The 22,412-nt window shown below is 64.0% G+C and overlaps 4 protein-coding genes across 7 annotated transcripts; 2 read left to right on the top strand and 2 right to left on the bottom strand.

Moving 5' to 3' along the window:
* Positions 1-499: 499 nt before the first annotated feature.
* Positions 500-6,725, bottom strand: LOC130858400 (uncharacterized). The gene is made up of 4 exons (XM_057744770.1): positions 5,842-6,725; positions 4,942-5,099; positions 1,435-1,504; positions 500-542 (listed from the first exon to the last, which is right to left on the bottom strand). Exons 1-4 carry the CDS (start codon positions 6,327-6,329, stop codon positions 500-502), a joined length of 759 nt encoding a protein of 252 aa, XP_057600753.1. The 5' UTR covers positions 6,330-6,725.
* A 3,182-nt stretch (positions 6,726-9,907) lies between these two features.
* LOC130858399 (uncharacterized) lies at positions 9,908-11,366 on the bottom strand. The gene is made up of 4 exons (XM_057744769.1): positions 11,297-11,366; positions 10,798-11,186; positions 10,319-10,503; positions 9,908-10,045 (listed from the first exon to the last, which is right to left on the bottom strand). Exons 1-4 carry the CDS (start codon positions 11,364-11,366, stop codon positions 10,024-10,026), a joined length of 666 nt encoding a protein of 221 aa, XP_057600752.1. The 3' UTR covers positions 9,908-10,023.
* On the top strand, positions 11,302-18,667 carry SEPTIN5 (septin 5). Of its 4 annotated transcripts, none has more exons than XM_057745214.1 (12): positions 11,302-11,407; positions 11,554-11,564; positions 15,696-15,792; positions 15,903-15,989; positions 16,229-16,352; positions 16,424-16,558; positions 16,645-16,762; positions 16,850-16,951; positions 17,718-17,814; positions 17,907-18,042; positions 18,156-18,258; positions 18,366-18,667. In XM_057745214.1, the coding sequence occupies exons 1-12, from the start codon at positions 11,365-11,367 to the stop codon at positions 18,420-18,422; spliced, it is 1,110 nt and encodes a 369-aa protein (XP_057601197.1). In that variant the 5' UTR covers positions 11,302-11,364; the 3' UTR covers positions 18,423-18,667. The 4 variants fall into 4 exon arrangements, with proteins under 4 accessions (XP_057601197.1, XP_057601198.1, XP_057601199.1 ...); XM_057745217.1 differs by lacking the exons at positions 11,302-11,407; positions 11,554-11,564 and adding exons at positions 14,899-15,119; positions 15,267-15,346; XM_057745215.1 differs by lacking the exon at positions 11,554-11,564 and having other exon boundaries at positions 11,329-11,407.
* Positions 18,668-19,283: 616 nt separating this feature from the next.
* GP1BB (glycoprotein Ib platelet subunit beta) lies at positions 19,284-20,538 on the top strand. The gene is made up of 2 exons (XM_057745218.1): positions 19,284-19,593; positions 19,794-20,538. Exons 1-2 carry the CDS (start codon positions 19,584-19,586, stop codon positions 20,396-20,398), a joined length of 615 nt encoding a protein of 204 aa, XP_057601201.1. The 5' UTR covers positions 19,284-19,583; the 3' UTR covers positions 20,399-20,538.
* Positions 20,539-22,412: the final 1,874 nt, after the last annotated feature.

The following is a 22,412-nucleotide window of genomic DNA, read 5'->3' as shown; positions in this document are numbered from 1 at the left end:
TTCCTGAGATGGGCCTTTAAAGAGGGGATTAAGGGAAAACGAGGTCACTAGGGTGTGGCCCTGGCCCAACAGGACTGGTGTCCTTATAAAAAATGAGATCGGGACACAGGCACACACACAGCGAAGACACAGGGAGATGACGTTGTGTACTTGCCAAGGAGAGAGCCTTTGGGAGGAACCAGCCCCGGCAACACCATCTCAGTCTCAGGCTTCCAGCCTCCGGACTGTGAGGAAGTGGATTCCTGCCGTCTAAGCCCCAGGGCGGGGGTGCCTGCTGCAGCAGCCCAGCTCACCGCTCCAGGGCTGACAGAGGCTTTCTGGGAGCAGAATCCGCACTGGGTATGGTGGGAAGGGAGGGGACAGCCGTGTGATTTGAGATTCGAATCTGAGCCACACGTCGGACGGGAAGGCCGGGCAGGAGCAGCGCGGTCCCCTGGGGGCCGTCACCTGCTGCCGCCGTGGGCAGGACGCGGACACAGCCGGCCCTGGGCAGCCCCCTTCACAGGCTCCCTAATCGGGGCGAGGTCGTCTCAATGCCTGCGCTGCGGCAAATGAAAACAAAAACCAAGAGGCACCCTCGGCCGAGCAAAGGCCCTGCGGTGGAGGGGGAGATGGCGGAGCCCAGGAGGCCTCCTGGGGGCGCGGGGGGGGGCGATCCCCAGACCGTCCCCCCATCCTGGACTGGACCCGTGAGGCCAGGAGTTTGCTGAAGGCAGCGTGGCGTCTTCGGGGAGGGTCACGCAGCTTGACCAGCAACTCTGAGGGTCTCCTCAGATCCATGCGTTGGGGGGGGAGGGGATCGTAAACGCAGGAAGAGCATCGAGATGGTCCCAGATTCTCTGGGCCTGGGAGGGGGGGACATAGAGCGAGCCCCCGAGACGAAGCCTGGTGTCCCCTCCCCCGCCGCCTGACGGCGCTGGGCCTTTCCCCGGCGGCCAGGCTGGGGGTGGCTGCCAGCACGGAACACGCCCTCTCACTCGGCCCCTCCCCGGAGCCTGAGACGCTGCTCTCGGCTCTGACGTCCCCCACGGGGACCCTGGCCAACCCAGACACGCCTGTGTGGGGCTTTCCTCCTGAGTCAGAGCAGCGTGGCCGTGGGCCGGGCTCTCCTCCTCTGTCCCTGAGCCGCGTCACCCACACGCCCTGCCGTCCTCAGCCCCAAGATGCGTCCCCGTGGGGTCCAGACGGGCCCCCAGCACGAGGTCTCAGAGGCACGTGGGGGTCAACAGGTCCCCACCCCCACGCCTGACCGCACACCTCAGACAGCCACTCCTCCCCTCTGTCCGGCCCTTGTCCTGCAGGCCTCAAGGTATGGGGTGGCCTCCCCATCCCCCGCTCCACTGCCCCCCAACCACTGGTCAGAGACTGGTCAATATTGATTATCCAGGCTCTAACAGAGAGAGAAAGGATTGGCTGAAAAAGAGGAGATCTTACAGACTGTGTTTTTCAGATGGGCGTGACGACATCTTCCAGCTCACGCCTTCTCCTGCAGCCTCGCGGCCCCCTTGAATGTAAGGGAAATTCTCTGTCTCATTGACAGTGTGTCACAGCACAAGTGATGCCACACAACTTCCTAGGCTGCGGCACAAAGGACGAGCTGGCATCTGCCCTGGGGACTCGAGGCTCGGACCCCGTTCAGGATGCCGGGCCAGCCCCCGCTCTGAGAGGATGGGAAGAAGCCCTGAGACTTCCTGGAAAGGGAGGCGTGCAGCCAGCCGCTCGAGCTCCAGACTCTGCCCGAAATCACAGGATTACACAGCTGAGCCCTCCTGAATTTCTGCCGCACAGAAACCAGGATAGATTAAAAAATGACTAAACTGATGTTTAAGTCACTAAGTTTTGAATTGTTTTGCAGCAACAGATAACCATTTCAGAACAGAACACAGTCCAGAAAGAGAGCCACAAGATAGCCAAAATTTTGATGTCATGGCAATTCCATGGGGTAGGTGAATTTTTTTCAACAAATGGTGGTAGAACTATTGGAGAAACTTGGGAGGGGGTGCACGTTGGCCTCTACCTAACACCATACACAAAAGTTAATTCACGATGGATCACAGTCCTAAATATGACACTGAAACTATAACCCTTACAGAAGAAACAGAAGAGAATGTACTCGTGACCTTGGAGTAAGTAGGCAAAGATTTCTTGGAAGAGGACAAAAGAAGCCTGAGATAAAAAATGAAAAATCAGTAAATTGGAATTTATCAAAATTATAAACATCTGTTTCTTAAAAGACACCATTAAGAAAATGAAAATTGGGACTTCCCTGGCAGTCCACTGGTTAAGACTCCATGATGCCAATGCAGGGGGCATGGGTTTGATCCCTGGTCAGGGAACTCAGATCCCACGTGCCATGAAGTGTGGGCAAAAAATTTAAAAAAAAGGAGAAAGAAAGAAAGAAAGAAAGAAAGAGAGAGAGAGAGAAAGAAAGGAAGGGAGGAAGAAAGGAAGAAAGAGGAAAGAAAACGAAGCGACTGTGTAGGAGAAAATATTTGCGGTGAACATACTTGACATTGGACTTACACCCAGAATATATAAACTCCTGCAGATCAGTTATAAAAACATAATCCAATTTAAACATGGGCAAAAGATTTGAATAAACGTTTTACAAAAGAAGACGTACAAATGGCCAATAAGCACTGAAGAGACACTCAGCATCATTAGTCATCAGGGAAATGCAAATGAAAAGTGCAGAAAGATACCCCTATATGCCCATTGGAAAAACTAAAATAAAAGACTGCCACTAATAAGTGTCAGCAAGGATGCAGAGCAACTGGAGATCTCATGCACTGCTGGTGGGAATAAAATGGTACAACCACTTTGGAGACAGTTGGACAGTCTCTTACACAGTCAAACATTCAGCCATGTGATTCAGCCATTTTACTCCTAATTATGTACCCAGGAGGAAAGGAAATATATGTCCAAACAAAGATTCGTACATGTATGCTCGTAGCAGCTGTATTTGTAATAGCCAAAAACTGGAAACAACTCAAATGTCCATCAATGGTGAATGGATAAAAAATTGTGGTATATCTATGCAATAGAATATTACTCAGCTGTAAACAAAAATAAATAATAATGAGCTATTGATATGCTATCAACATGGATTAATCTCAAAATAATTATGCTGAGTTAAAGTCAGACTTTAAAGTACCTATCGTATAACTCCCTTTTTTTTGAAGTTCTACATAGGCAAAATTAATCTGTGGTGACAGAAAGCAGACTGTGGTGGCCTGGGGCTTGGGGGCTGTTAGTGGTGGTGGGATTGACTGGGATGGGGCACGGGAGATTTTACAGGGTAATGACAATGGGATCTTGATTGGAGTTTCAGCTACATGGTCTATACATTGGTCAAAATTCAATGAATTGAGTACTAAGATCTGTACATTTCACTGCATGTAAATTTTACTTCAATAAAATAATTTAAAATAAACCAAGAAAGTGAAATGAGTGACCAGACTGTTACATGGGTTAAACTAACAATGTTAGCTATTCTAGTCCCTTTGCTTTTCCATATAAATTTTAGAACACCCTTGTCCGTATCTACAAAAAATCATGCGGGGATTTTGAAATTTTTTTGATATGTAGGAATTTGATGGGCATGACTATCAATCTGAGGAGAACTAACGTCTTTACAGGCTTGAGCGTCCTATCCATGAACATGGTATGTCTCTTCTTTTCTAAGATATTCTCTGATTTCTTTCATCTGCATTTTGCTGTTCTCAACATATACATCTTACACATGCTTTGTTATATTTACATCTAAGTGTTTCATTTTTTTGTTAATTTTGGTTTCCTTTTTTTCTTTCTTTCTTTCTTTTTTTGGCTGCTCAGTGAGGCTTGCGAGATCTTAGTTCCCCAACCAAAGATTGAACCTGGGTCCTCACCAGTGAGAGTGGGGAGCCCTATCCACTGGACTGCCATTAAATTCCCTAATTGGGGTTTTCATGTGTCCATTGCTAGTATATAAGAACACAATTAATTTTGTATGTTGACCTTGTATTTGGCAACCTTGCTGAAGTGAGAAGAAACAGTCTACCTGATTTCTTTTTTTTAGTTAATTAATTAATTAATTAATTAATTTATTGGCTGTGTTGGGTCTTTGTTGCTGTGTGCGGGCTTTCTCTAGTTGTGGCGAGCAGGGCCTACTCTTCATTGTGGTGCGTGGGCTCCTCATTGTGGTGGCTTCTCTTGTTGCGGAGCACAGGCTCAAGGTGGGTGGGCATCAGTAGTTGTGGCACATGGGCTCAACAGTTGTGCTCTCACAGGCTCTAGAGCACAGGCTCATAGTTGTGGTGCACGGGCTTAGTTGCTCTGCGGCATGTGGGATCTTCCTGGAGCAGGGATCGAACCCATGTCCCCTGTACTGGCAGGCGGATTCTTAACCACTGTGCCACCAGGGAAGTCCTTTTTTTTTTTTAATATTTATTTATTTATTTATTTGGCTGCACCAGGCCTTAGTTGCTACACTCAGGATCTTCATTGCCACCTGTGGGCTCTTGAGTTGTGACATGCAACCTCTTAGTTGCGGCATGTGGGATCTAGTTTCCCCACCAGGGATTGAACCCACGGGCCCCCTGCATTGGGAGCATGGAGTCTTAGCCATTGGACCACCAGGGAAGTCCCTACCTCCTGATTTCTTTGCATTCTATGTGTATGTGTATATAGATACATGATAGATGGATGGATAGATAGATGACAGATGATAGATAGATAGATAGATAGATAGATATAGACAGATATATTCTATAGCCAAAGTTATTAGAACTGTATGGTAGTAGCAGAGGGATAGACACTTAGGCCCCCCACCCTGCTCCAGCCCTCACGGCCCAGCCCCTCCTCCCTCCTGACCTGTGGTCAGTGTCTCAAGGGGGCCCATGGCATGTTGACACCCCAGTGTGTAACCCAGGGAAGGAGGGAGGAACCCCCACTTCCTCCTACCTGTGCTGCTGTGTGATGCAGCCGGGCAGGGTGGCAACCGCTGGGCAGGCGAATGGCACAGTCCTGCCCACACGGTGCCCTCCGCCTGTTGGGAGTGAGGCAGGAGATAGATGGTCCCCCAGGGCAAACGGTTTGAGTTCATTCCTTGTGGACCGATACTGCGAGACAGGAATAACAGGACAATTGAGAGAGGAGGCTGGGCCCTGCCCACATAGAAGATTAGAGACAACATAGTCCTCATTCTTGAAGTCAGGAGACCTCCCCCAACCACGCATGTGCAGAAAGCCTCCTTGGAGGTCAAAAGGGGAGAGATGCCAAACAGCCAAACCTACCCATAGGCCTCTTTGGTGGAATCCATCCCGGCTAAGAGATGCGTGTGCACATGTGGGAAAATGCTGAGCTACACCAAATACGGACTCTGAACCAGGCAAATCAAGATGACTGGCCAAAGCAAACAGAAGAAATGCCCCATAAAAGTGATTCAAACCGCCACGAGGGCGCAACTCTGTGAGCCCGCCCGTGTGTCTATCCACACGTGCTCTACTCTTTCTTTTTCCTAATAAATACTTTACTTGTTTCACTGCTTTCCATATTTGTGGGAATTCTTTTCTGCAAAGCTGTAGGGCCAGGGCCTTGTCACTGACCACTGGTCCAGCGGCTAGGATTTGGTGCTCTCACGGCTACAACCCAACCTCAATCACTGGCCAGGAATGGAAACCCTGCTTCACGCCGCTGCGGGCTGAGGCCACCCGAGATCAGGAGGACCAGCCTAGCCATCATCGAGGCGTCCTGCCTAGGAGACCAGGCCCAGCTGCCCATCGGGTGAGAGTGCGGGGGTAGCACCTGGGGGGCACCAGCACCCGAGGGCGCTTGTGAAGAGTCGTGGCTGAAAAAACAAACCTTTGGCAGGAGCTTGAGGGGGGGGAGTGAGTCCCAGAGACTCCTTTTTCCCTCGTGGTCCCTTTGGGTGGCCCAGGTCCAGCTTCCAAATGCACCCTGGCGATGCTTCTTTGGTCGGAACGTGCTCGCCCGGCCCTGATGGGAGGCTGGCCAGAAGCGTTGCGGCTTGGCGGCCGGGCCGGCGCCTCCCCCTCCATTCCGAGCCGCTGGTGAGCTGAGGCTCGGGGGCTCCTGCCGCTGCTCCCCCACCTCGTGGGGACCCCGACTGTGGTTCTCTTGGTCTCGGAGCACCCCGCGCTCTCAGCAGCATGTGTCTGGGGTGGGCAGAGCTCTGCAGAGGAGCCCCCAGCTGCCTGCAGCCCGAACCAGGGATGGGGAGAGGGATGAGCTGAGACCCCGGGCCCTTGTCCTCCCCCGGAGTGGCCGGGGCCTGCCGCCCGCGAGCTCCGGGCGGGGGCCGTGCCTGGGCAGGGCGGGGCTGAGTCCATCCTGTTTACTCCCGGGGATTTTCTGACCCGTCTCTGGCCTGACGATCACATGACAGACGCGGGGCTGGGATGCGGTAGGGAGCTGGAGCCAGCCTTCAGAACCCCAACACTCGCCTTCCCTGGCGGAGAGGCGGTCACGGGGGAGGGCGCTGCCTGGCTGGCTGCCTGGAGATCTGGGTCACCGTGCGCTGCCTCTGCGCGCGAGCGTGTGTTCCCGGGGGTTTTAAATGCGCGAGCGCCTCTGGGAGCATCTCCACCTCCGCTGGGCGTGAAAGCCCAGAAATGCAGCAAGGACAGTCAGAGGGCAGCACTTGGGGGGCCTTCGGGGGGCTGTGGGCACACGGTTGGGCAGCGCCAACTTGCCGAGCCATGTGCACTCAGGGTCCCCTCCCAGGGATGGTGTCTCATCACGAGTGGACGGAGGCCTCCCCGACCCCCACCGGCGGGGGGGGGCGCCCACCGCTGCTCTGGGTCCCGGGGCTGGCCCGCCGCTGCCGGGCACAGGCATCCTTTGTCCCTCTGTCCAGCTGCCCAGTGAGTGGGGGATGCGGTGTGGATGGAGGCTCTGCCCGCTTGGAACCCTGCTCTGCCCCCTGCAGCACAGGGGCCACCGAGGCGGGACGGACAGTGGCTTCCTGGCGGGGCAGCTGCTCTGGACTGTGTGCCCCTTCGATGAGCCTGTCGGCCCCCTGAGGTGAGAACTCACTCGTCGTGACCCCGTTCCGTGGGTCTAACAAAAGGTGGAGGAAAGCGTTCTCCCCAAGCCCTCGCTGCACACGCGTGTTCCCCCTGCCACCCCGTGCTCTAGACAGCCGCCCCGGGGCCCCCCAGGCAGGGCTGTCCGGGCAGAGGGCACCCGAGGCTCGGAGCCGTGGGGCGCACCCACCAGCGCAGGGCGGAAGGTGCGCGCAGGGGAGCCCGGGTGCTGGGTGGCTGAGCCAGGACAGCAGAAGCAGGGAGGGCGGGCGCAGGCAGCGCCGCAAGCAGTCAAGGCCGGGGGGGCCGGACGGGGCTGCTGGACAGGTTGGGTCACGTCCCTCTGCGGGGTGAGGCCTGCCCCTGGAGGTCTCTGTGCAGCCGCTGGTCTCCCTGCCCTCTGAAGCCCGCTTCCTGGTCTGTGTGCAGGCACAGGGCACCCTCCCAGGGAGGCCGTGGAGATGGGAGGCTGGCCGAGCGCCCTGTGCCCTGCCCCCTTGCCCGCGGCGCAGGTAGGGGTGGGGAGGGTGACTCACCTTCCTGCATCCCAGGAGCTACCGAGAGAGGAGGACCCCCGGACCCTGGCCTGGCCCCCCCCACGGCCCCAACGTCACACACGGAGGAGCGGGGGCCTTGGAGGGGACGCTGCCCAAGCCAGGAGCAGGTGGACACCGCCCAGCAGCGTCCAGGACAGCGTGGCAGGCGGGGCTGGATGTGGAAGCTGGCCGAGCAGGCAGGGGCGGGCAGGTCGTGGGGCGAGGGTGCTCACCCTGGCGGAGCCCTGAGCAGAGCATCCCGCGTCGGCCAGAGCGGCAGCCGCTCCTCGTGGGCCGACGCTGAGCCGGACCTGGGCCTGCTCTGCACCCTGGTCCCACCCCCGGCCACAGATTCCCAGGAGTGACCCGGGGACCACCATGGGGCCAGGTGCGGTGGGCCGTGGGAATCACAGCCTTGAGCCTGGTCTGGGGCCCCCTTTGACATCCCACCGCAGGGAGGGTCCCAGGAGCTGGGGGGCATCAGGCGTGGGGCTTCTCAGGGGGCCGTCGGAGCAGGAGGGGTGTCTCGGGCTCCTGGTGTCGGAAGCCTCACATCCTGAGGGAAGGGTGGGTCTGTCTCGAGCCCCATGCTGTCACCACAAGGACTGGTCACACTGCTGTCACCGACGCAGCCACGCGGAGTTTGAGGAGGGCCGCGGGCACACGGTTGGGCAGCGCCAACTTGACTAAGGTCCCTCTCTGTCCCCCTGAAGAGCTGGGTGTTTCTCCTCTTCCCGTGGTGGCCCTTTCCTCAGAGAAGTGGTCTGCCATCCATGGGCTGGCGTGACCCGCAGGCCCTTCCCCCGCCCCCACTGTGAAGGGGTGTTGGTGGCAAAGCTGCGTCCTGCTCAGCTTCTGCCCTCGTCCTTGGCCTCGGGTGCACTGAGTGCTTTGGGGCTCTGTCCCCAGTGGCCCCTGCTTCACCTGAGACCCTTGTGTCACCCGGACAAACGGCTCCACCTCCAGCGTCACCGTCGCCGTGGTGCCCACGAGGCACCAGCTCCTGTCTCCGTCCTGTGTGACCACAGATGCCCACGAGTCTGGGCTGACGGGAGGGGAGGCACAGCACCAGCTAAATGCGGCCTCTTAAGAATTTCCTAACTAAAAAGAGGTGTTTTTTTTCTGAAAAGCGTCAAGCTATTTGTAGCCCAAGTTGGTTGAGCAGATTTTTCTGGGTGTAGCTTATGTTTTCACTCATTAACTTCTTTTTCTTATGAATTAAAAAGTAGCATTTTTCCCACCCAGGATGCATCTTCCTTACTTGTCTCTGAACCACAGCCAGCATCTCCGCCCCTGCAGGGGAAGCAGGCTCAGACCCCACCGGGGAGCCTGGGTGTTCCTCCAACCGCAGCCCTGAAGCGGGCAGCGTGGCGGCTGGGCCACGCCAGCGGCGCTCCCTCCCAAAGCCACGCGTCCGCGGGGTCGCACCCTTGGCTGGGCAGGGGCCGTGTGAGGGTTTCGCATGGCTGGCGGCGGGCAGCGTCCAGGCTGGAGGGACCGGGGTGGCCTTTGCCGTCCCAGCTGGCAGAGCTGCAGGTGCGTCTTGGGATCCGCGGGCCGGTGCCCGGGCTGTTACTTCGCCTGTGGAGCCACGCGTCCTGTCACCCGGAGCCTCCCAACGAGCCGGGGGCAGCCCCGGAGTCTGGGGTGGGATCCGGCCGCCCCCTGGACTCACGTGGGGTGGGGCGACCCCGCCCCCTTCCTGGCCAGCAGCCCGCAGTCACCCCCAGGCTTTTCACAGGAGGCCCGACGCAGGCCTCCCTGACGCCTCCTTCCAGGAGCGGCCCCTGGTCCTCCCTCCATCAGCTCCACGCCGCTGCCGCAGGCCCGAGACGCTGGGCTCTGCACGTGTTCCTCTGGATACACTTATTTTAATGAAAAAAGGCCCCATTTACGTGTCTCTTCCCTTTCCTCCTCCCATCTCTGGGACTGTTCTGAAACTCGTGCCCTGGCCAGGCTAGGCCCTTGACCAGCAGTCCAGTCCCCTCAAGGCTGAGCTCAAACCACCCGAGCCGGGAGGGCAGTGCGGTCGGGCGCTCAGGGTGACAGGCTCCTGTCTCTCCTCCCGTGTCCCCACAGGCACAGGCTTGCTTGGCTCGCTCTGTGCTAAATGTCGAACTGTCATCTTTCACTGCCCGACTGAACCATTTTGCAAAGCTCCAGGTCCCCTGAGACGGGGTTCTCGCCGAGCCCCTCAGGGCTGATGAGGGCTCAGAAGTCCTGCCTGGCGCTCCAAGTGTCCCCGCACTCTTTCATCCACAATTCCAAATTCCCAAAAGCTCTGAAACAAAGTTTTCAAAACTTGGTGGCAAAGCCAGCCCTGACTCATGTATACACACATATATACACTTACTGTGGTCTTTATTCCAGTTCACGTGAACAATTGTGTTTCCATACAAAAATCTGGTTTTTTTTTTAAAAGATTTTTTGGCCACGCCACGCAGCATGTGGGATCTCCCCGGTCAGGGACTGAACCCGCACCCCCTGCAATGGAAGCGCAGAGTCTTAACCACTGGACCACAGGGGAAGTCCTTCAGCTAAAAATCTTAAGGTGCCTGAGGACCAGGTGCAGCCCCAGAGCCCAGTGAGGCATCCTGTGATGTATGGGATACACGAGATTTCCGAATTCCAAACGCATCTGGCGCTAAGGCCTGGGTGAGGGGTGGGGGTGATGGGGCCCCTGCCTGTGGAGGGGCTGGCAGGCCTTCTCCCACAAGGGACCCTCCCTCACCACCGGCCCAACTGCCCCTTTTTTACCCTGTCTGAAAGCTCCAAACGTGCCTCCTGGGGGCACACCGGGGAGCGTGGCAGTGACAGAAGACAGGAGACACTCGTGCTGGGGAGTCCTCAGCTTCCCAAATCTGTAAGTGGTGCAGGCCCTGCTCGCCTTCACAGTGCCCTGGGCAACCCTTCTCAGGGTGGTAGCAGGTCCGCCTGGGGGTCTGCAGAGCAGAGGGTGCCAAGGCGGGCGTGGGGGTGCAGAGGCGGGGGTGGGGGGCGCAGGCTTCACGTCGGGCCTGTCCGTCCCGTCCAGGATGGCAGCTCACTCCCCACCAACAGTCCTGGAAAGGGGCGGCCGACCGGCTTGCAGAGCGGCCTGCGTTGCCCAGAGCAGCTGCAGTAGGGGAGCGGGGGCTGCCCCACCCCACCCCCACCCCCTCACCCCACCCCACCCCCACCCCCTCACCCCACCCCCGCCCCGCCAGGCATCAAGCTTTCGGCACAGTAACCATCACCTTCCCTGCCACGGCCAGGAGCAGGAATCCCAGGGCCAAAGCCTCCAGCATCCATCCTGATGAGGTGAGGACGGTCATCCACTGACCTCGGTGGGCTGGGCAAGCCGGGGGTGCGGGTGGCGGCACAAGGCGGGAGACCCCGGGGGCCGGCTTTCCAGGGGGCCATCCCAAGGATGGCCAGAGGTCAGGCCTGGGCTGGGCTCCCACGAGGGCGGGGGAGTCAGAGCCCCGGTCGGGGCAGGGGGGCGCGGTGTGGGCAGGGACCGGGGACGTGGACAGGGCGCCGGCGGGGGGAGGGGAGGTGGGGAGGGGGCGGCGGCGCGGGTCTCGGGGCGCCGGGCCGGCGGGAGGCGAGGGCGTCGCCGCGGGCGCGGGGGCGGCGGGGGCGCCTGGGTCCCCGCCCCCGCCGGCCGCGCCGGGTCGCGCGTGGGCGCGGCGGGCGCCGATTGGCTGGCGGGCGCGCGGGCGGGGCGGGCGGCGGCGCGGAGGGGCCGGTCACCCCGCAGCCCGGCCTCGGCCTCGGCTCGTCGCCGCCCCGCCCGCGCGCACGTCCCCCCGGCGGCCACCATGAGCACAGGCCTGCGGCACAAGAGCAAGCTGGCGACCCCAGGTGAGCCCGCCGCCCGCCCGCCCGCCGCGCGCGCGCGCGCCTTTGTCCCCGCCGCCCGCGCGCCTCTCACCGTGTGTCTCGGTCTCTCCCCCGCCCGCCGGCCCGGCCCCGCACCGCCACCCGACCCCCGACCCCCGACCCCGCAGAGGACAAGCAGGTACGTGCGCGCCCACCCGCCGCTCACTCGGCCCGCTGTCGCCCATTGTGCCACCAGCGGCGGGGCGCCCGGGCGCGACCCCGCCCCCGCCGGCCACCATCCCGCCCTGTCGCGATAACCGATAACCGATTGTCAGCCTGGGCGGCGCTGCCAGCCTGGGGCGGCAGCGGGGAGGAGCGGGCGCCGTGCCTCAGGGCCTGGCTGCTGACCCTCGGGGCATGGCATGGCGCGCGCCCCTCCCCGGATGGGGGATGGGCCGGGTGCCCCTCTCGCAGTGGTCCCGCGCCAGGCTCTCCTCGCTGACCTGCCCGTGGCCGTGTGCTGGGGGTCCTGAGCGAGTCCATGGTCGTGGCAGGCCACGGGCTGGGGGAGGGGTCCGAGTCCACCAGCCAGGGGCCGTCACCCAGCAGCCCCACAGGGCAGCCTCCCGCCACCCCACCCACCTCCTCCGCATCTCATGCCTGCTCTCCGCACACACCAGTGTGAGTGGGCTGATCTGCGGCCAGCCCTCTTCCCCAGACTGGGAGCCTCCAGGGCCTCGTCTGAGTCATCCCAGCGCCCAGCACCAGTCTTCAGACCTAGGGGGTACAAATTGGTTTGGACCCCACCCTCCAGAAATACAGGGCCAGACAGGAGGCTGGCCTGGGCACCCACTGTGAACCTAGCTGAGGTCAGGTTTAAACAGCTGGGAGACCCCAAGGGGGGTGGGGGTGGGTAACCAGGGGAGCCGGGCCCGCTGGGGCAGCCCTGCTGGGGGCCTCTCTGGCTTGAGCTTGGCCATGTTTAAGGGCAGAAAAGAAGGGCCCAACTCTGGCACCAGGGTAGCCCTGGCAGCTCTCGTCCAGGATGGGGTTCACACCCTGGGTGGATGCTGGGTGGGACCCCAGAGTCTTGGCCCAGGTGCAGCGGGCGGGCCAGGAGTGGTCCGGCAGGTGGGGCGGGGGTGGGAGTCACCGGCTGCCCAGTGCCGGGCCCCTGGCAGGGATGTGCCCCGTCCTGAGACGGGTGAGGCTCACGGGAGGGGCCTTTCAGCCTCACCCTGGCCATGAGGGGCTTCCCAGGGAGCCCGGGAGCCGCTTCGCCATCGTGGTGGGTCGAACAATGAAGGAGATGCAGCCACACACGGCCGCCAGGCTATTGTTCAAGGGAGAGAAAGAGAGAAGACCTGGGAGACCAGCCCCCCTTCTCCTGGGCCTGTGGGCCCTCAGGGACCCCCCGCTGAGGCTCAAGTCCCCGAAGGCCTGTGTCTGCCCTACCTGGAGCTCAGCTAGGACCGGCCTCACCCGTCCCCTGCCCCCAGCACCAGAGGGAGAGGGCGCTATGCGGGTGGGGTGCGCGGTGCGCCGGGAGCAGGGCCAGGTGTTTGGGGTGGGTTCCCTGTGGGTCCAGGGGAGCCACAGCCCGCGGGAGCTTCACAGTTCTGTTGTTGGCATTACCGGGCCTCCCCCTGGCCACACTCTGGGAAAGGGGGTGGGGGTCTCTGTGGGGCCCCTCTGTGCCCACCCATCTCAGGCACTGGGGAGGCTCTGGTGGCCCTCTGTGCTCCCTCCCCCAGTCCCCACCTCATCTCAAGCAGTGGTGGGGGCTCCACCAGCTCTGGTGGCTGTTTCCAGAGCCGACTGGGGGGATTCTAAGAATGGAAATGCCTCGAGAGTGTCAGGCACCAGGAAGAGGTGGGGAGGAGGTGGGCGCAGCCGTGTCTGTGGCTCAGACAGTCCTGAGGAGTGTTTGTTGTGCTTCGGGGGCCAGAGAAAGGGAGTGGCAGGGCCCCTTCCCAGGGGACCCCCCAGGGAATCCCCAGACCCCATATGGAAGAGGTGGGATGACAGGGCAGGCAGGCTGGTCTTGTCCCCCTGACCTGGGCCCCCCAGAGGTTGTGCCTTCCCAATGGGGAAACTGAGGCCGTCTGGGGGCAACAAGGGAGTCAGACACCAGGCTGTGGGTGCTGAGGCCCAGGGCCAGCTCTGTCCCCCGGGAGATGCCCTGGGTGCGAGAAGTCAGCCTGTCCAGACGGGAGACGGGCCGAGAGGCCGTGTCTAAAGTGGCCCCGGGGATGGAGGTTGGGTGGGACTCAGCCTGGAGGCCTCCCACAGGTCTCTGTGGCTGAGGGCCGGGCCAGCGTGAGGCTTTCTTGGAGCCAGGGCTGGGGGCAGGCTGGGGCCTGTGGCTCCCCTCCGCTCTCCTCTCCCATGAAAGGCTCCCCTGTTCCCAGCAGTAGGCCCCCCCATCCCCAGGTGCCAGCGGCCTCCAGGCCCCATAGCAGCGGCACGAGCCTGGAGAGGGGGACAGAGGCCCCTTAGGGGGGGAACCAAGAAGGGAGGGCTTGGGGGGGGCTGGGGGCCTTCCATCCCCACTGACACAGTCCAGGGGCACATCTCTTCGGATGCCCAGCTCCTTTCTACTCGGCTGGCACTGGCTTGTCCAGATGCTGGTGGGGTCCTGCGGGCAAGGTGGGGTGGAGAAAGGTTTGGGGGCTCAGGAGACCCCGGTGGTCCCTGGGGTGGCTACACAGGCATGAGGGCTGAGCCGGCCCGAGCCCTCCAGGCCCTGTGTCGCCCAGTCCTGTGGGTGAGCGCGGGGAGACGCTCAGAGGGAGTGCCCCCTGGGGAGGGGTCACTGCAGCATCCCCTGCCTCTGCGGGCAGCGGCTGTCTGGGAGCAGAGGTGGCAGCGCAGGGCTGGCCGGCGGGTTTGTGGAGCGCCGCACTGGCTACCGCTCCCAAGCTTGCAGAGGTGAGGGTGGGCGGTGGGCATCTAGTGCTCTGGCCGCCCCCTCCCCCCGAACGTAAGCCTCCGCGGGCCTGGGTGGGGAGCGGGACTCTGCCCTTGCAGGTTCCCCACTTGTCTCGGCCGCCACCGCGGTGACCATGCCCCGGGCACACGCGCGCACACGCGAGGGGCGGGCCGTGCAGGGAGGGGCGCGTGGGTGAGTAGCTGGGGGCGCGGCTGTGACACCGGCGCGCGAGAGGAGGGGCACGTGGCTTCCCGCGCGCGCCCTCGGGCGCCCTCTGGGGGCGGGACGCGGTAGCGCAGGCGCGGCCGTGGACCCGGCCCCCCGCCCCCACCCCCGGCTGTGCCGCCGCGGGACCGACGGCCTGAGCCGCCCCGCCCGCCCGCCGCGCTGCCCTGCCCGCCTCCGCTCCGCTGGCTCCGCCCGCGCGGCCCAATTTCCAGGCGACTGTCTCCGGGAGACCGCGCGCTCCCCCCAACCACCCCCCCGGCGCGAGGCCCCGCCTGTGCCGGGGCGGGCCCGCCTGCGGCCGGACGAGCGGCTCGGCGGCCTCGGGATCGCGGGCATCGCGTAAGCGCCGCCGCTCCGGGCCCCGGTGCCCGCGTGCGTCTCCCGAAGCCCGGGCGCCAGAGCGGGCCTCGGGCCCGCGGAGCGCGCACGCCCCTTGCGCGCGCCTGACGCCGGGGGGCCTGACGCGCTCTGCGCCCCAGCGCGGGGGGCAGGGTCCCGGGGTCGCCGCGATGGACTCGCTGGCAGCACCCCAGGACCGGCTGGTGGAGCAGCTGCTGTCGCCGCGGACCCAGGCCCAGAGGCGGCTCAAGGTGTGTGCGGAGAGGGGAGTGGAAGGTGGGTCAGCTGTGCGCCGGCCCCGCGCGCAGGCTGGGGATGTGACGGGGGCCGCAGGACCGGGGTCCTGGGGTGGGCGCCCGAGGCCGTGGGAGGCTGGGCGCCGCCGTCTATAAATAGCCCCAGCTCCGCCGTCGCCGCAGCCAGCCACCCCCGCGGCTGGATCGAGGCCAGACGGGGCCTCCCACCCCCTGCACGCGGGAGGGGTGAGTATTGAGGCGGGGGCTTCTGCGGCCTCTGAGGGCCTTGGGCGTGTCTGAGGGGTCTGGGCCCTGGTGCCCGCTGCTCACCACGCAGGGGAGGACACCGTCTTGCCTGCAGTGTCTGCTACCCCCTCCACACCCACACAGGCTCGGTCTCGGTCCCTGCGAAGCCCTCGCAGGCGCCTCCACCCCCACCTGCCTTCCACCTCCGGGGCCTTCGCCCACAGGCCCACACCCACTTCTGCCATTGAGATGCGCCTTCGCTGGGGACACTGGCCTGAGCTGGGTAGGGGCCAGGGTGCCTGGCTGCCCCAGGAACCGGTGTGCCCCTGACCTGCCCCGCCCCCACTAGGACATCGACAAGCAGTACGTGGGCTTCGCCACGCTGCCCAACCAGGTGCACCGCAAGTCTGTCAAGAAGGGCTTCGACTTCACGCTCATGGTGGCGGGTGAGTGGGCCAGCCCCCAGGGCGGGCGGGGCGGGGCGGGGGAGGAGCCACCAGCCAGGCTCCATCTGAGGCCTGGGACCCGACCCGATTTCCCGGCTGCGCCCGTGCAGGGGAGTCCGGCCTGGGGAAGTCCACACTGGTCCACAGCCTCTTCCTGACTGACTTGTACAAGGAGCGGAAGCTGCTCAGTGCCGAAGGTGAGTGGGCCCCACGCGGCCCTGGCACTGCCAGCATCCCCTGCAGGGGGACCCCTCCAAGGGCTCCTTCTAGGTTCAGCCCTGCTCCTCTGTCCCCGAAGCCTGGGTCTGCCGGTCAGGGTCCAGACCGCTGCTAGGCCACGTAGCGGGAATAGGAACATAGGTGTGGGCTGCCCCAGGGTGGGAGCCAGCGTCACGGAGGGCGCTCCAAACCATTCCCCGCTGCACCCCCGCCGCAGAGCGCATCAGTCAGACGGTCGAGATCCTGAAGCACACGGTGGACATTGAGGAGAAGGGGGTCAAGCTGAAGCTCACCATCGTGGACACGCCAGGCTTCGGGGACGCGGTCAACAACTCTGAGTGGTGAGGAAGGCCTGCCCGGGCTGCCCCGGCCCCCAGCCCCCGGCCTGGCCTCACGTGCCCCCTGCCCCCAGCTGGAAGCCCATCACTGACTACGTGGACCAGCAGTTTGAGCAGTATTTCCGGGACGAGAGCGGCCTCAACCGCAAGAACATCCAGGACAACCGCGTGCACTGCTGCCTGTACTTCATCTCCCCCTTCGGGCACGGGTAGGCGGCTGCCTCGGGCCCCGGGTGCTGGTCCCGCTCGTCCCCGCAGTGCCCTGCGAGCCCCTCGTCCCGGCTGCTCTCCCCAGGCTGCGGCCGGTGGACGTGGGCTTCATGAAGGCTCTGCACGAGAAGGTGAACGTCGTGCCCCTCATCGCCAAGGCTGACTGTCTCGTCCCCGGTGAGATCCGGAAGCTGAAAGAGAGGGTGAGCCTGTGCAGCGCAGGGCGCAGCCGGGACTCCGGTGGGGCCCAGGGCGCCAGCCCCTCACCTGACGGCCCTTGCCCACCGCAGATCCGGGAGGAGATCGACAAGTTTGGGATCCACGTGTACCAGTTTCCTGAGTGTGACTCGGATGAGGACGAGGACTTCAAGCAGCAGGACCGGGAACTGAAGGTGAGCCTGCAGCACTGGGGTGGGGACCCAGAGGCCACTTCAGCCCATGTCTGGAGGAGGGCAGGGCCCAGGTCTGACTGGGGGACAGGAGCCTTTTATCCACGCCTGGCGTCTTTGCCTGGGGCCAGGGTGGCTCCGGGCCCCACTGGTGTGTGTCGCTTGTGCCCCATGCGGTTAGTAGGTTAGGGAGCACTTATCAGGACCCAAAGGCACAGCCACCGTCCATGCCCCCACCCAGGCCCTGCTCTCAGCCCCCTTCTCGTGCGTCACCTGCAGAAGGGCTCGGCCTAATGGCCAGGCCTGTGCACATCCTGGCTCCCAGAATTCTGAGCTCCAGAGTGGGGGTGGGGGTGGCTTTGAGTGCCCCAGGGCCTAGCGTGCTGATGGCAAGCCCACGCTGGGGACAGGCGGCCACTGGGCCAGGAGCAGGGTGGGCCTGATTTCACCCCCGAGTCAGCAGGGGCTTCACTAGCAGGAAGCATGAGCTCCTCTCTGGGGAAGGAAGCGGGAGGCACTGGACGGAGTGGCCTGGTGGTTGGGGGGGTTGGTGTCAGGAGGGGAAGGTACATCTGGGCACTGCCTGGCCAAAGCCCTGAGGTGTAAGCTGCAGCAGCTCTGGTTTCCGCTGGCGACACTGAGGAGGTCTTTGGGGGGAGGTTCTCGATGGTGACGTTGGAGGGGTGGGGCGGGTGCCCCGCGCCGCTGCCCCCTCCCCCACCCCCTGCCACTCGGCCGTGAGCCCTTGCACCTGCCCCCCCCCCCCCAGGAGAGCGCACCCTTCGCTGTTATCGGCAGCAACACGGTGGTGGAGGCCAAGGGCCAGCGGGTCCGGGGGCGTCTGTATCCCTGGGGGATCGTGGAGGGTGAGTCGGGGCGTGGCGCGCAGCGTTTGGGTGGGAAGGCGCCCCGGGCGGCGCCGCCCCGCACCCACCGCCGCCCCCGCCCCCGCCCGCAGTGGAGAACCAGGCGCACTGCGACTTCGGGAAGCTGCGCAACATGCTCATCCGCACGCACATGCACGACCTCAAGGACGTGACGTGCGACGTGCACTACGAGAACTACCGCGCGCACTGCATCCAGCAGATGACCAGGTGCGCCCGCCCCGCCCCCGCCCCGCCCCGCCCCGAGGTGTGGCAGCCGCGGGGCCTTGGGGCTGCCGAGGCTCAGCGCAGCCCCAGCAGCCCTGTCCCCGGCGTCCATGCAGCAAACTGACGCAGGACAGCCGCATGGAGAGCCCCATCCCCATCCTGCCGCTGCCCACCCCCGACGCCGAGACCGAGAAGCTCATCCGGATGAAGGACGAAGAGGTTGGCAGGCAGCGGGGGTGTGGCCGAGGCCGGGGGTGGGGCAGGGCCAGGCCCCTCCCGTCGCACGTCTCACCCGGCTCGCCGTGGTTGCCGTCCCACCCCCGCAGCTGAGGCGCATGCAGGAGATGCTGCAGAAAATGAAGCAGCAAATGCAAGACCAGTGACCCCGCCGCAGCCCCACGTCGCTGCGGATGTGCCGCCAGTTTCCGGGCTGGCCCTTCCCGCCCCTGGACCCCAACTGGCTTGGACGCGACCCGGGATGCGTCTGGGTCGCCGACAGGCCTGGACACAACCCCGACCCCAGAGCGGCCCAGACCTGGGCTTTTCCCTCCTGTTCCCGAAGTGGCCCAGGGAGGCGGGGTCGCCGCCCCCAGCCCACCCTAATTTATTCTCAGCGTCGGCCCCTCCCCTCGTTTGTATCTGCTTCCAAAGGGTTCGGACAACGGCCCCCACAACCAGCGCTCTCCAGCTTTGGGGGAGCAGCAGCTAAGTTGGGTGGTGACTTCTGAGCTCTGCCCCCAGCCCAGACGGTCACAGCACTCGGGCTCCAGGCCCTACTCCAGTGGGCGGGTAAACCAAGGCAGCACAGGGGAGCGGGTCCAGAGGCCCGCGGGCCTGTGCCCTGCCCTGCCGGCAGAGGGCGCTTGGGAGCTCTCACGTTGTGCCGAGGTGGGCCTGGTCCTTCTTACCTCCTCACCCATGCACCAGGGCGCTCAGCGGGCAGGTGCGGCAGCCGAAGCAGTTAGGATCCTTCCAGACCTTAGGAGGCCAGCTGGCCGCGGGGCAGGAGTCAGCATGCTCGTGAACGCCCGCGCCCCTCCCCCACGGCCGTGGCCCGGCCCCAGGGCTCCAGGAGCAGCGGGTGGTGGGCAAGCTAGCAACCCGCCTCCCTGGACCAGCCTTCCCTGCCCGTCGCTGGAGGCCTCTTCTCCCCAGCAGCACTGCTGCCCCGGGTCCCTGAGCCCTTGGCCCCCCGTCTTTCCACCCGCATGACCCCTGCCCCCAAGCCCCCTTCTCCGGTTTGTTCAGTTGTGACCGCTGCGTCCTGTCCTGGTGACAGAACAATGTTGATGAACGTCGAAGAGGGTGTCCGAGTGCTCCGTGCGCCCCTGGGAGCGAGTGGGACGGAAGCTCGGTCGGCCGGGGGCCCGGCGATAGCGTTCTATCTGCGCTGCCGGCTCGGCCTCCGGGTTATTTCTGGCGGGAGGTCGCGCTGTGGTCGGTTCGGGCGCGCCGAGGCCTGGCAGGGGCGGGGCGGCTTTATCGCCCGGCTCTGCGGCCGGCGCCTGGCCCCTCAGACCTAGCCGGGCCGCCATCCTCTCGCCATGGGCTCCGGTGAGTCTGGGGTCTGCCCGGGCCAGGCCGCTCCCGAGTAGTGTGGCGGGGAGGCGCTCGGTTCTCTGGGCTGTCGTTGGGGGAGGTCTGGCTCCGACTTGGAGGGCGCTCCCACCCGGCACGCCGGGCGGCCGCAGGAGAGAGGCTGGCGGGCCCCCGGCGCCTCGCGGGCCGGGCTCACCGCGGCGCTTCCCTTCCAGGGGCGCTGGGCCTGCTGTTCCTGCTGCTCGCGCCGCCGGGCCGCGCGGACGCAGGCTGTCCGACCCCGTGTCGCTGCGCGGGGACGCGCGTGGACTGCGGGCGCCTCGGGCTGACGTGGGCCTCGCTGCCGGCCGCCTTCCCGCCGGACACGACCGAGCTGGTGCTGACGGGCAACAACCTGACGGCGCTGCCGCCGGGGCTGCTGGACGCGCTGCCGGGGCTGCGCGCCGCGCACCTGGGCGCCAACCCCTGGCGCTGCGACTGCCGCCTGGTGCCGCTGCGCGCCTGGCTGGCCGGCCGGCCGGAGCGCGAGCCTTACCGCGCCCTGCGCTGCGCCGCGCCCCCCGCGCTGCGGGGCCGCCTGCTGCCCTACCTGGCGGAGGACGAGCTGCGCGCCGCCTGCCCGCCCGGCGCGCGCTGCCCCGGGGCGCTGGCGACGCAGCTCCTGCTGCTCTGCCTCGGGCTGCTGCACGCTCTGCTGCTGGCGCTGCTGCTGTGCCGCTTGTGGAGGCTGCGCGCCCGCGCCCGCGCCGCGCGCCGGCGGCCGACGGCTGCTCTGCTGGCGGCGGAGCCCGCGACCCCGGAGCCGAGCGGCGGACGCTGAGGCGGGCGGCCGGTCTGCGGACGGCCCCCGCTGCGTCCGAGTCCGCCACCCGCACGACCTCCCAGACGCGGCCCCGCGCGGGGGCCCGACCGCTGCGCGCGCCACGCTGGCCACAGCCACCCACACCCCGGACCTGGATGCCGAGGCGGCCCGGGAGGAGCCGCTGCCCGGACCCGCCGCCCGGACCCGCCGAGCCCCCCACAGCCTCTCCAGCGCAAATAAACCCTGCTCCCCATCCGACCGATCTCTGCCCTGTGAGACCCGGAATCCTCTCCCCAAACCCAGAAAGCGCCCCGGGGATGGTTCAAGGGGACACATCGCCTCTCAGACACCCCAAAATCACCTGCTGGCGCGGGTGCGAGGTCAGGGAGTGAACTCCCCTGCCGCGGACTCTCAAAGAGGTTCGGGGGGAAGGTGCAGAAGAGCTGGAAGGACAGTGCCTACACTGGGGGGAGTGAGGACACTGGGCAGTGAGGACACTGGACAGGACAGTGTGGGGACAGTGAGGACCCCGCGGGAAGTGTAGCTGCCAGAAAAAGCAGATGCTCAGAGTGGCAGTTTCTGGGAGTCAGTGCAGGTCTGCCAGGTGGCTCTGAGGTTTCCAGGGTGTGAGGTTTCCCCGATGGCAAGAGACCGCACCACGCACGCAGCTTTCAGGGAGTCAGAGGTGGACTGGGGATGGTGAGGGCGGTGGGGTGGCCCAGTGTGAACTTCCTGGGCATCTGAGCAAGAAGTTCTGGAGGGCAGGTGAGGAGAGGGACGGACGGGCCTTGCAAGCTGGAGTCCATGGAAGTTCCCTGTGGAGGTGAGGAGGCACCGGGGGTTGCAGGGTCTCCACCTGGCCGCCGCCTCCTGCAGGAAGGCGCCTCTGACTGCTTCTCAGTCCCTGGTCTCCCCTGTCCCAGGCTGAGCCACCAGGGCCTGGGAATCCTCTGTGGGTGCCCCAGCAGGGCTCAGGCTGCTAACGCGGGCCTGGTGGCCCCAAAGAGGGGTGAATGCTTTCCCCACTCTTGGGGTCCCACTCTTACCCTAGGTGTGGCCCCCACCTGTCTGGCCCTGTGAACAATGAAGGCTGCTTGCTGTTCACCCCAAACAGGACCCTGACAAGGAGCCTCAGGCCTGAGGCCCCACTGCCTGGCACAAGAAGGCCCCCAGCCCTGCTGACCGGGTCGGGGAGGCTGCCACTGACACGGCCTTTGTCCTGGCCTTTGTGGGACAAGACGGATGGCCCTCCGGCCGGGCTGATGCTATCTCGGGGCTGCCGGTGGGACGTGAGGCAGGAGCCACCCCCTCCTTTATGGGCAGGTGCGTGGCATCCGGCCCATTGTGGGTTGCAGCTGACTGGCCGTCCATCCAGCCTTATCACCAAATCTGGGACAGCGGCCCCTTTTGTACAAATAAACTGCCACCCTATCTCCCCCAGGGAGTGGCCCAGAGCCCCTGGTGGGGGTCAGAGGTAATAGTCATTGTCACAGCAAGGTACACAGGCCATCCCCTAAACTCAGGCCCAATGTGGTCTCATCCTTGCTTTCTAGAGGAGGAAACCAGATCCCGGGGGGTGGGGGGGTGGTCTCCCTGCTGGGCCCTAGAGCTTTCTGCCTGGCTGCACTGGGAGCAAAGCTGAGATCAGGCCCCTGGGACCCCCTCTCCTCCCACTGAGGCCTTTGGTGGGCAAATGCAAGGTCCAGAGAATGTGGTCTGGGGGTCCTAGGTGACCCCAAGCTAAGAGAAGGAGGACCCCTGGGCCGCGGGACAAGGTCCCAGCGGGAGCTGTGACGGCTGAGGAGCAGGAGCCCAGCTCCATAGCCAGCGTCCTGCTGAGAGGGTGGGCGTGGGGGCCGCACGGGCCCGGGCTGCGGAAGGCTGGTGCTTCTCTGATGGAGAAAGAAGGCTGGCAGGGCAATGTGCTCAGACTTAAGGAAGGACTTTCCGCTCCGACCGTGGGGCATGGGAACCACGTGGTTCCTCCAGGCTCACCCCTCCCTCTTGCCGGTTCTCCACGATTTCGATGGGC

The sequence above is a fragment of the Hippopotamus amphibius genome, chromosome 8, assembly GCF_030028045.1.
Source record: "Hippopotamus amphibius kiboko isolate mHipAmp2 chromosome 8, mHipAmp2.hap2, whole genome shotgun sequence".
NCBI lineage: Eukaryota > Metazoa > Chordata > Mammalia > Artiodactyla > Hippopotamidae > Hippopotamus > Hippopotamus amphibius.
This window is presented reverse-complemented; position numbering and strand designations above follow the sequence as displayed.